At 39.5% G+C, this 13,077-nt stretch overlaps 1 protein-coding gene across 1 annotated transcript in view; it reads left to right on the forward strand.

Annotated features, from left to right (window-relative positions):
• The window catches only part of LOC101341016 (dimethylaniline monooxygenase [N-oxide-forming] 5-like), a 43,364-nt gene that overhangs the window by 4,606 nt on the left and 25,681 nt on the right, over window positions 1–13,077 (forward strand). Inside the window, 4 exon segments of the mRNA XM_012558203.1 lie at window positions 3,633–3,821; window positions 4,261–4,423; window positions 6,798–6,940; window positions 7,742–7,941. Coding sequence (XP_012413657.1) covers window positions 3,633–3,821; window positions 4,261–4,423; window positions 6,798–6,940; window positions 7,742–7,941 — 695 coding nt within the window.

Raw genomic sequence — 13,077 nt, forward strand, 5'->3', positions numbered from 1 at the left:
TAAATATTTATTATAGTTATGTCCTCCTGGTGTATTGACCCTTTAATCATTATATAGTGCCCTTCCTTATCCTTTGTGGTGGATTTTACTTTAAATTCTATTTTGTCAGAGATTAATATTGCCACTCCTGCTCTTTTTCGAGTGTTGTTTACTTGATATATTTTTTTCCCATCCTTTGAGTTTTAGCCTGTTTGTGTCCTTAAGTCTAAGGTGCGTCTCTTGTAGGCAGCATATAGATGGATCATGCTTTTTTATCCAATCTGCCACTCTCTGTCTCTTTATTGGTGCATTGAGGCTATTTACATTCAGCGTAATTATTGATAGGCATGAGTTTAGTGCTGTCATCCTGATGTCTCTTTTTATGTGTTGTTCACAGTTTCTTTGTTCCCCTTAATTTTCTGTGCTGAGTCGTTTTTCTTTATGTATTTTTTTTTTCATCTTTTTCATTGTTATAGATTTTGTGTTTGCTGGGTCTTTATGTTTTTCTAGTTTTTTATTTTGATTTGTAGGATTGTTAGATTCCTTTATGGTTACCTTCATATATACCCCTATTTTTCTAAGTTTATACCAGTCTTTTATTATTTTATATCACCTTAACTTCCCCGCCATATGAAAAATCAATGTCTGCATTTTTTAAGTCTCTGTTTTTGTTTCAATGTTCTCCTTTTTTACGTATTGATATCTCTGTTTCCCTATTTTCAATGTTTTAGCTTTCAAGTATTTTCGATATCCATATCTGAGTCAATATCTGGTTGCTCTGTCCTGTGTTCTAGTCTTGCGTAGTTATCTGATGTTATTGATTATCTAACCGTAGGCTCCCTTTAGTATTTCTTGTAATTTTGGTTCGGTTTTTGCAAATTCCCTAAACTTCTGTTTATCTGGAAATGCCCCAATTTCGCCTTCATATTTGAGAGACAGTTTTGTTGGATATATAATTCTTGGCTGGTAGTTGTTTTCCTTCAAGGCGTTATATATGTCATCCCATTGCCTTCTTGCCTGCAAGGTTCCTGCTGAGTAGTCTGAGCTTATTCTAATTGACTCTACTTTGTAGATGACTTTTCATTTATCCCTAGATGCTCTTAAAATTCTCTCTTTATCTTTGGTTTTGGTAATTTTGAGTATAATATGTCTTGGTGACTTTCTTTTGGGATCTACCTTATGTGGGCTTCAATGAGCATCTTGGATAGATACCTTCTAGTCTTTCATGATATGAGGGTAGTTTTCTGTCAACAAATCTTCAACGATTTTCTCTGTATTTTTGTTATCCCCCTCTGTTCTGGTACTCCAATCACTCGTAGGTTATTTCTTTTGATAGAGTCCCACATGACTCTTAGAGTTTTTTCATTCTTTTTCATTTTTTTATCTGATGTTTCCTGAAATTAGTTGGCATCAATTGCTTTATCATCAATGTCACTAATTTTAGCTTCTACTGCCTCAATTCTGCTCCTATGACTTTCTATTGAGTTGTCTAATTCTGAAATTTTATTGTTATCTTCTGGATCTCTGATTGCTGTCTCTCTATGGATTCTTGCAGCTTATTAAATTTGTCATTATGGTCTTGAATAACTTTTTTCATGTTCCACTACTACTTTCTCTGTATGTTCTTTGGAAGTTTGTGCATTTTGTTGAATTCCTTTCTAATTTCTAGAAGAGTTCTGTATATTAATCTTCTGTATTCTGCCTCTGGTAATTCCAAGAAATTCTCTTCCTCCATTAAATTTATCGATTCTTTATTTTGGGAGCTTGCTGAAGCCATCATGGACTGCCTCTTTATGTGATTTGATATTGACTGTTGTCTCCAAGCCATGAATAAGTTATTATAATTTTATTTTATATTTGTTTAGTGAGTCCTAGCTTCTTGTTTTGTTTTGTTTTGTTTTGATATGCCCCAATAGGCTGCTCGTGTGTGCTAGTTTGATTATTGGCACCTTTGAAGCTCTAATGTCCTGTCACCAGGTAGTTAGTTCTGTAACTAAGTATGTGCACACAGGATTCTGTTAAATTTTCCTATATGGGTTCAGCTCAGGTGTCCAGGCAGTCGATCACCAAGTGTGTGGTTCAGGTTCTCACCTACAGTCTTAGAGAGGCATGGGTGATTGGTGTAGGCACTGATATCTGGCTGTGGTAGGGAGTCACACGTTGAGCCAGGCAGGGAGCTGAAGGCTACCCCTGACAGTCTGAAAGGAAAGCATGTCCCTATTCCCTAGGATGAGTAGGTAGTTGAGTTTTGCAGCCAGACTATGAGCACCCCACCCTGCTGGCTGTAAAGATTCGAGGGCACCACTTTTTCTTGGACTCCTGTAGCAGGTGACTAGGTGGCATAGGTGACACCACTAGTCCTCAGGCCCCTGATGTGGATTGGTAAAGGTACCTGCTTAAGGGGCAGGGCTGTATTGACGGTCACAAATCTGCCACTTCACAGCTGAAACTGTTGAAGTTAAACTTCAGATGTTTACCTTGTTGTACTGTGGTAGTGAGGGCTAATGCTGTTAAGATGGGTCCCCACAAGTCTATACAGGGCTGTAAGGCACTCAAAGTCTGTGGACCCCTTATGCCCGTGCCTAGCAAAGGAGCTGTGCCGACCCTGAGTTCCTGGCTTAGGGGAGCCAGTAGCTTATTTGTTCCCTCTTCAAGGCCAAGAGGATGGGTCAGAACACATTTTGGGATCCACTTCTGGCCCAGCGGACTTCCAGTGCAGAGCAGGGAGGGAGGAGGTAAAAGGGAGAGAGATTTTTCCCAACTGGGCTTTTTTTTTTTTTTTTAAATCCCAGTGAAAGGCCGCACGCATGTACTTATCTTTAGCCACCTGGGAGCTGCTTTTCACTGGTTCGGAGTGTCCAAGCAGAATCTCTGCTGCCGGACCTCTCTCAATGTGGAAACTGCCTCCTGAGTGCAAGCACAGCTGTTTGCCTGCTTCACTGCGTACCTCAGACCCAGTCTGGGCTGAAGAGCTGTGGCTCCAGCCGGGGTCCAGCACTTCTCACTTCTTCAGAACTGTCTCCCTCTCCTCCCACCACTCAGTCCGATTCCTCAACTTTGTAATTAGAAAAAATGCAATTAAAAAGTAAAAAATTAAGTTATTCTTATTATGCTCTTTGTCCTTTTTCATCAGTCACCACAAGCAGGACTTCCTGACTATCTCTCAACCAGGACTCTCCAGCCACCCTTCAGTCTAGGACTCTGACTCCCATCCAGCTCTGTGGGCAGAGGCAGTTTATGTCCTCTGTTATTTTCACCCTCTGGTGTTCTATATGTGAGTCCACCCATAGTGCCTCAAAAGAAAGAAAGGTTTGGATCTCAATTTCCAAAAAATCATCCATCAAAAACCCTATGGAGCACAGTTCTACTCTAACACATATGGGGTTGCCATGAATCAGAATCAACTCAATGGCAACTGGTTTAACTGTCATGGTGTTCTATTAATATTTTTCTCTTCATGTCTTTCTGTGTGTTCCCCACAAAATTATTTGCTCTTTTTTACCATAAGATATCATATCTCTTAGTAAAGGCAATGGAAAATTAACTTTACTTTCTTTGAAAGAACTCAGCCAAGTACCTCACAATTTGACATATACAGAGATACCTTTTTTAACTGTTACTCTTCTATTATAAAAACCTTTTTTTCTTGATAGGAGAAGACTGACAGTGGCAGGCCAAGTATCTATAAATCTGTCATCTGCAACACTTCCAAGGAAATGACTGCCTATAGTGATTTCCCATTCCCTGATCATTATCCCAACTATGTGCACAATTCCAGAATCTTGGAGTACCTCAGGATGTACACGAAACACTTTAACCTTATGAAATACATCCAGTTTCTGGTAAGTGGGACTGTGGAACACTTTTGGTAGAGTCAAGAGCCAGGCCAGGGCAAAGTGTGGTAAGTTGTCTCCTCAGTCTTGGAGGTGACTACACCACCACGGTGTTAACTTTACATACAGTTAGGGCAGCTTCTCTTCTCATTTCCTTCAGGAAAAAAAGTATGGTGGTTTAGCTAAAACACCAGACTGGACATCGAGTGTTGGCTCACAACTAACTAAATTCAAAATCACAATTGGAGCAAACCAGACCATGCCTCTACTTCAAAAGGTGTTGGTAGGGAAAGGCAATTATAAAGAAATTTTTTTTGTGAAACCCTAGGTATGGAAATTTGCTTAGGGAGAGTAGCTACAACCAACTTTATTCATTGAGATCGAGAATCCTGGGAAAGGAGGGAAATTGGGAGCAGTTCTCATGAGTCTAGGTTTGTCTCATCCCCAGTCAAAGATACGTGGTGTGAGGAAGCGCCCCGACTTCTCCTCCACAGGACAGTGGGATGTTGTGGTAGAGGCTGAAGGGAAGCAGAAATCCTATGTCTTTGATGGGATCATGGTGTGCACTGGCTTTTATGCTGATCCATTCTTACCACTCCACAACTTTCCAGGTATGTCATATAGATCTCTAAGGCAATGATTTTGTAGGGTTTTGTCATTGTTGCTGTTGTTATTTTTGAAGAAGGTTTATAACTCTGACAGTCACTATATTTTCAAAATAAATATACATTTTCCTGATTATAAAGAAATGCATGCTCTTTGAAAGACCACTCAAATAATATATAATGTTACAAATTGAAAATAAAAATTACTAATATCTCATCACCACCACTTTGGTTTATTTTGAGAGAAAAGCTCTATGGTGTACCACAATTTGAAGCTAAAATGTGGGAATTGTTGGGTGTTGATCATAGTTCGGAGTAAACAGTAAGGTCGCAGCTACAGAAAATATTTTAAGATTTAGCTTTATTTATAAATGTGTGTGTGTGTTTAGCACTATGAATAAAAATGGCTATGTGTTCGTGTCACCATGCATATCAGAACAACTGCCAATACTATTATTTACCATTTGGAACCTTAAAAACTCTGCATGCAAGGAACAGTGCCAGAATGATTTACTAGCATGAGGTCTCCCTGTTTCCCTCTAGAAGCAGGATATATACTCAGTCTCCCTGGAGAAGGCTGAAGCTTAGACACTTCTGGGATTTTCAGGAGATGTTGGAGTCCCCCCTACTTGCTATGAGTGCCTGTTTCCCACTGTTAAAGATAGAGAAGGTAATAATGCTCAAGAGAAATATATTTTTTATTTACTTAGTTAGAGATTTAAATATTTCTGTATTCATTCATTCAACATTCATTCAAGAAATGCTTATTCAGCACTGACTGTGTGCCAGAGATTTAGCAGAGACAAAACAGGCAAAACCTCTCCCTCAAGGAGTTTGCTTGGTAGGGGATGGAGACAGAAACAAATAGGATAAGTACGTTGGAGGTGACAGTTGTTGAAAAGAAAAATTAAGCAGGAAAGAGGGATGAAGCTTTTGGGGTAGGAGACTATGTTGCTATATTAGATCAGGTGGCTTCAATGAGAAAGGGAGATTTGAGTAATCTTGTGGGGATAAAGGAACAGGGCAAAGGCTGAACCACAATCAGGACCAAGTAGGGCTGTCCAGTGTCACAAGCAGAGCAGGAAAAGCCCATATGTACAGACCACATGTAGTTTAAAAAATGAAATGCCAGTTTTTAATCAGCCAATTTTGTGGCTTTGCCACGTGAGGCTTCTCTTTAAATCAGAGCAAATGTATTTTAGTCAAAAATAGGAAGTGCTTACTTCCTCTTAGCTTCAGATTCTGTGGGTGATGTTAAAGCCTTTGCCCCAGAGGGAGAGCAGAGTGGATAGTGCTAGCAAGAAGGGTGTACTGTGTCCAGGAGGAGATGAAAACAAGGTAGACAAGGATGAAGCTTGGGTCAGAAAGCAAAACATAAAGAATTGGTCTTGTGCAGTAGTTGTAAATAACAGGGATGACAGGTCAGGAAGATGTATTACCTAATAAGAGTGAGTTCCTCTTGAGTACTTGGCAGTATACAGATGAATGAAAAGGAGGCAAAAATGAGATATCTAAATTTCTTAGAAGCCTGGGCTTTGTTTGAGGATGGAATTTACAATCTAGAACAAAACTGTAAGAAGATTCATTCTGTCTGTTGATGGCTGGCAAGCACAGTCCACAGAACTATCATCAGTAGACCAATAAATGAGATGTTTCAATAGGATTACCTGGAGTTAGTCAAACTGTGCAGTTGACGGCACAGTCCTCTAGACTGCCAAGTCTGCCCAACACTTCTGATACCAAGAGTTTCCCCAAACCACCCTCACTTCAGACCAACTGGTGACAAATTAGGGGAACCCTACAACCTCCCTCAGGTTTGATAATTTTCTAGAAGAACTCACAGACTTCACTGAAAGCTATTATGCTAATGACTTATTACACATAAAGGATACAGGTCAAAATTAGCCAAAGGAAGAAATGTAGAGAATGAAAAATGCATAGGAAGGGTCCAAATATGGAGCTTCCAGTCATCTTTTCCCAGTGGAATCATGGATGGTGTAACCTTCTCCAAGCCATGATGTGTAACCATGCACAGAGTATTGCCAACCAGGAAAGCTCACCTCAGCCTTTGGTATCCAGAGTTTTATTGGAGCTCAATCACATACTATCCACATGGCTGACCTTTAGTCTCCAGTCCGTCCCAGGTGTCAAGCTAATACCTTTAGTCTCCACTTACTCCAGAGGTTGCAACTTATATAACATATTCCAAAGCCCCCATCATAAATCCCATTGTTAGACTGTCTGATGGCCAAGGCTCTCAGGTAAAGACACTCTTATCAGGTAGGACATTCAGATGCCTACACATCACCTCCCAGTAGCTGAGGACAAAAGCCAGACCTCTTTTTGGGTAAGGCTTGAGCAATTCTTTTCTTACCCACAGGGATCAAGAAGTTCAAAGGTCAATATATGCACAGTTGGGAATACAAGATACCAGAGAAATTTCAGGGGAAGAGAATTATTGTGATCAGCATTGGAAATTCTGCAGCTGATTTGGCAATTGAGCTCAGTCATGTAGCCACACAGGTTTGGCTCCTAAAATGCTCTTCTCGGTATAGCCTGCCCAAAGCCCTCTGAGATGGAAGTATTGTATGACATGTGTGTAGCATGTTCTTACATTGCTTCAGTTCTGATGGGTAATTATCTCTTCATACTTGGAAGACATTTTGGTAATCCATTCCAAAAACAGTGAGAATGGAACAAAAAATAAATTTTTCAAACTTTAATGACTGGCATATTGTTTATTTTTACCAAAGAATGTGAGCTTCATTGGCTCAGCCAAGAATTTTAAAAAGGAGCATAACAGAAAACCACTTTTTAAAATCCTTTTAATGTTCATTGACGTGACACTTGACATTACCTCCCAACTCTGATCCCTTATGTACCTAAATTTCTAGGTACACAGATTAATTATATGTTATAAATGCTACAATACTGTAATTAGCAGATGGATGGGACTTCATGTGTCAATTTGTTGATTTCTAGTCTTTTTGCATTATTTTGTTTTCTCAGAATTTGAAACTTAAGAGAGTCCAGGCTTTAAATATTGCTTTGGAGAATATTCAAAGGAATAGTGGGTGAGATCCAGAGGGAGGCTTGGGCAGATCTCTGGAGCCATAAGCAATATGTTAGGTGTGTGCCTGGGTTTGTGTGTGTATCTGTCTGTGACTATATCTGTTGTATACCTGGTAAAAAGGCAAAAGAGTTCTTATTCATTTTTCCTAGTGAGACAAATAAAAGATACATGAGGTACTGAGAAAAGGATGTTATGAAAGAAAACTTATATTGTGAGGCAGCTACTTTTAATTTATTTGTATTTACTCCTAGGTATTCCTCAGCACAAGGCGGGGTACATGGATTTGGTGTTGGGTCTGGGATAACGGGATGCCCGTGGACACCGTTCTCTTGACTCGTTTTAACTCTGTCCTCAACAAACTCTACCCGACATTTTTAATCAACAGATGGGCTGAGAATAAATTAAATGCACAATTTAACCATGACATTTACGGTTTACAGCCTCAACACAGGTATGTTCTAGTATTTTTAAAAAATAATTATGTCTCTGCCTTTTGAAATCAGTAGGTCAGAAAATAGATTTCAACTTGCTTTTGAGAATGTTGAACCATTCTTACATTTCTTTGGACTATTCTACTCATTTACCTTATAGGAAAGAAACTGAATTTCAGGAATATGGTGGCAGCTTCATCTGTTTTCACTCTTCATGTTCTCAGGCTACTGTTCACTTCTTCTTTAGACTGAAACTTTCATATGGTAGATGAGCATCAGATGGTATATTATGTTATAAAAATCAACTCCAGGCTAAAAGAAAGAATCAGGTCTTGGGTAATATAATGCAATAAGAAAAGAGACTTTGGGAAGGCAGAGTCTGAAATGCAAAATATGCTTTCTTTGCCTTGAATAGTTTTCTGATAGAGAGAATATAGAGGTTGGGTATGTGCTGTGGATCCAGACAGCTGGGCTTTGAATCCTGGCTTCACCACTTACTAGCTGTGTGATATTGTAGAATTTACTCAACTACTTTTGCTCCGCTTTCTTCATATATAAAATTGGGCTAACATTAGCATTAACTCAGAGAGTTGTTTTGAGCAATAAATAGGAAAATATATGTATAGCTTACAATAGTGCCCAGCACAAAGTAAATGTTCAACAATTTTGTGTCATTTTATGATATTATTTACTAACATCTACTTTCTAGCTTGAATGACTGAGTAGAGAGTATACCATATTACAAAGGTAAGGAATTCCAAGAAAAGCAGCCTTTGAGGGTAAGAAGAGGATGGTTGATGATGTAAGTTTTAGAAAACTGTGTCTGGGATACTTGTGAGGTATTTCAGCAGAGACATATAGCAGACATTAGGAGAGATAATTCTGAAACTCAAAGTAGACATGCTTAAAGAGAGTGATTTCAGCATCTCAGCCCTGGGGACATATATCAGAATCTCAGTGGTGCAGGGTGTGATTGTCAGGATTGAGGAGGGAGGTTGGAGAAGTTCGAACAGACACCTCTGATATTCTCGTTTTTACACACACACTCCTCTCTCCACCTCCTCCCTCTGACTGAGGCCTCCATCAGAAGCCAAGGGATCTCAAATGTTAAAGGGAAAGCTGAAGAAGCGTAGTCATTAAAAACATTGAGGGACTCCCGGGCAACATGGCGCTACAGTCAAAAAGCACCACGCTGTCCCTCCACAGCAAAGATCTGAAAAACTAAGTCAAACAGAGTCACACGTCAGTGCTGAAACCCTAAGTATCAAATGAAGAGATAAAGAACTCAGCCAAGCACCAAAAAGAATAAGAAACTGACCGAGAACAAAGAGCAAGGAGAGATACATGCAGAGGTCCCCTATCAGCTACTGCAGCACGGATCCACCATCTTGGACTCCTATCAGAGATTGGCAAACAAGGGGTACAGGAAAGCAGCTTCACGGAGCTTCCAGAAGGAGACAGAACAACCATTAACCAACAATATATGCTTTCCCAGCCCCCACCCTTCTTCACCCCCACTCAGCCTCCTCTGCTTCCTGCAGCCACAGTCTCTTGGCCAGGAAGCACTGGCTTTACCCCCATATCACTTGGATTCCACCAACCCATAATGTCCAGCTCCCTGAGTGCCGTTTTGACTTCTGGTGTTGCTTTTTTCTGCTTCATTAGATTTCTTCCTTACTCACCACCTCCCCTCCTTTCTCTCAAGTACCTGGCTCTGTGGCCATCTTTGCTTCTTCCTGGGGGGCTGCGAAGCACTGCACAACTGTGGAACTGCTTCCCGGTCCATGCCACCACTCTGGTGGGACCCTCGGAGCTTTTTTTGTTTGTTCATTTGTTTGTTCTGTTTTGATTTATTGTTTATTTTCTTTTTCTTTTCTTGGTTTGGGGGCCCCTTCTGGCCGGGCAGTGCCGTGTGGCTTGTTAGATACTCCCTTACTCTACACAGACTCACAGTGACATCCCTGGGGGCATTTCTTTTTTCTTGTGTTTTTTTTTTTTCCTTTTTGGTTTTGGTTTCTTTTTGTTTATTTGTTTCTTTGTTTTGTTTCCTTCCCTGTCTTTTTCCCTTTTTGTCTTTCTTCATTCCAAGTTTCTTGATTTATTCATTTTTTTCTTTTACTCTTTTTCTTCATTTTTCCTTTTCTCCATTTCCCAGTCTCTCATCTCTCCACTCCAGTAGCAAGCTCCCTTAGCACTCTTTTTTGTTTGAGACCATGTTTTTGGATCCTGTTTCTCCACTTTCTCCTCTTTCCCAAACCCATCTTACCTCCACACATCACAGTCCCCCCACCCCCCGCCTACCTGCACTGTGCACTGAACATCACATCCCCACGCAGCACAGGCACAGCCTACCAGAACCTGCCATGCACTGATTCCAAGCCCACCCTGTCAGCCATAATACGTGCCACAAACAACCCATCCCAGCAACTCCCCTTCAGTAGCACCTGCTCTGCTGTACCATACCTGAGTGACTGACCCTGCCCATTGGAGAAGGAGGTGAAAAGTATCGAGCCCACAGATGAGCAAACAACAAACAACGCACAGCCCACCTGCTCAAACATAACCAAATAAAACAAAACAGCAGGATGAAACAAACAAATCTATAATCAACAAATGATGAAAATAACTACTGAATGCCCCAAAGACAGCAAACAATATAAAAACATATACAAAAACAGGACAGGATGGTTCCAGTAGGCATCAAAAATAAAACACCAGATGTCTTTCCAGTAGAAGAAAAGGCACTAGAACTACCTGAGAGGGAATTCAAATTTTAATATTCAGAATTATCCAAGACTCGAAGAAAAAAGCAGACAAAAATGAGGAAAACATAGGCAAGTTTGTGGAAAAGGCAGACAAATTCATGGAAAATACAGACAAATAAATGGAAGAATTCAAGAAAATAATACAGGAACAGAATGCTAAAATAAATTCACAACTAGAAATCACACAAAAACAACAATTAGAAATCCAAAACATAAACAACAAGATTTCAGAAATGGACAGTGTCATAGAAGGGCTGAGGAACAGGTTTGAAATGATGGAAGACAGGATCAGTGAAATTGAAGACAAACACTTGGATATAGCTCTGTTTGAGGAAAAATCAGAAAAAAGAACAAAGAAAAATAAAGAAAGCTTGAGAATTATGTGGGATACAATCAAAAACAAAAATCTTCAAGTGATGAGAGTTCCAGAACAGGGGAAGAAAACAGAAAACACAGAGAGAATCTTTGAAGAATTGCTGACAGAAAATTTCCCCAATATCCTGAAAGATGAAATACTGACCATCCAGGAAGCTCAACGAACCCCATATAGGATAGACCCCCCCCAAAAAATCACCAAGGCTTAGCATAATCACATTCGCTAAAACCAAAAACAAACAAAAAATCCTGAGGGCAGCTTGAGAAAAACAAAAGTCACATGCAGAGGAGAAACACAAGACTAAGCTTGTATTATTCGGCAGAAACCAAGCAGGCAAGAAGGCAATGGGATGACATATATAAAATCTTGAAAGAAAAAAATTGCCAGCCAAGAACAATATATCCTGCAAAACTCTCGTTCAAATATGATGATGAAATTAGGTCATTTCCAGATAAACAGAAATTAATGGACTATGTAAATCAAAAACAAATGTACAAGAATTATTAAAGGGAGTTCTTCAAACTAAGAACAAACAACATCAGCTCAAAGGCTGAATCTAGGACACAGGATTGTACCAGCCAGATACTAATCTAGGAAATGAACTCTGAAGGACTATCCAAAATGAAAATAATTACGATAGGGAACCAGAGAGGTTGATCTGTAAATGACAACAACATCAGAACAATAAAAGAGGGAATAAACGGTGTAGGTATAGAACCTTCTAATGGAGAGGCAGACAAGGCGATACCTAGTAATAATAGAATGGTTCAAACCTAGGAAGATAAGGTTAAATTTCAAGGTAACCACAAAGAAAGTTAACAAACCAACTCATAAAAATAAAGATGAAAAACATAAAGTCTCAGTAAAAATGAAATCTACAATAACAAAAGAAAAAAAGCACAAACAAAAGGAATTCAGCACAGGAGAGTGAGACCAACAAAGAAAATGTCAGCACCAAAAAAAAAAAAAGAAAAAAAACTACAAAATGACAGCAATAAACTCACACCTATCAGTAATTACACTGAATGTAAATGGCCTCAATGCACCCATAAAGAGATGGAGAGTGACAGGATGGAATAAAAAAACAGGATTCATCAATATGCTGTCTACAAGAGACACACCTTAGAAACAAAGATGTGAATTTATTAAAAATCAGAGGATGGAAAAAAATATATCAAGCAAACCGCTACCAAAAAAGACAGCAGTGGCAATACTAATCTCAGATAAAATAGACTTTAAAACAAAATCCACCATAAAAGACAAAGAAGGACACTATATAATAATTAAGGGGATGATCCATCATGAAGACATAACCATAATAAACATCTACGCACCCAATGACAGGTCTCCCCAATACATAAAACAAACTTTAACAGCACTGAAAAGAGAAATTGACAGATCCACAATAATAGTCGGAGACTTCAACACACCACTCTCGGTAAAGGACAGGACGTCTAAAAAGAAATTCAGCAAAGATACAGAAGACCTAAAGGGCACAATCAGCCAACTTGAACTCATAGACATATATAGAACACTCGACCCTACAGCTGCAAAGTACACACTCTTTGCCAATGCACATGGAACGTTCTCCAGAATAGACCACATCTTAGGCCACAAAGCAATCCTCAACAAGATCCAAAACGTTGAGATAATACAAAGTATCTTCTCTGACCACAACGCCATCAAGGTAGAAATTAACAACAGAAAGAGTAAGGAAAAAAATCAATTACATGGAAACTGAATAACGCCATGCTTACATATCACTAGGTAATAGAAGAAATCAGAGATGGAATAAAAAAAGTCCTAGAATCAAAACAGAATGAAAACACATCATACCAAAACTTTTGGGACATAGCAAAGGCATCCTCAGAGGACAATTTACAGCAATACGTGCACACATCAAAAAAGAAGAAAGGGAGGGAGTTCTGGAAAATGGCACTCCAGGCAGAGGCACCATGCTGTCCCTCCACAGCAAAGATCTGAAAAACTAAGCCACACAGAGAATACAACAATCC

This window comes from Trichechus manatus, unplaced genomic scaffold, assembly GCF_000243295.1.
Source record: "Trichechus manatus latirostris isolate Lorelei unplaced genomic scaffold, TriManLat1.0 scaffold00145, whole genome shotgun sequence".
NCBI lineage: Eukaryota > Metazoa > Chordata > Mammalia > Sirenia > Trichechidae > Trichechus > Trichechus manatus.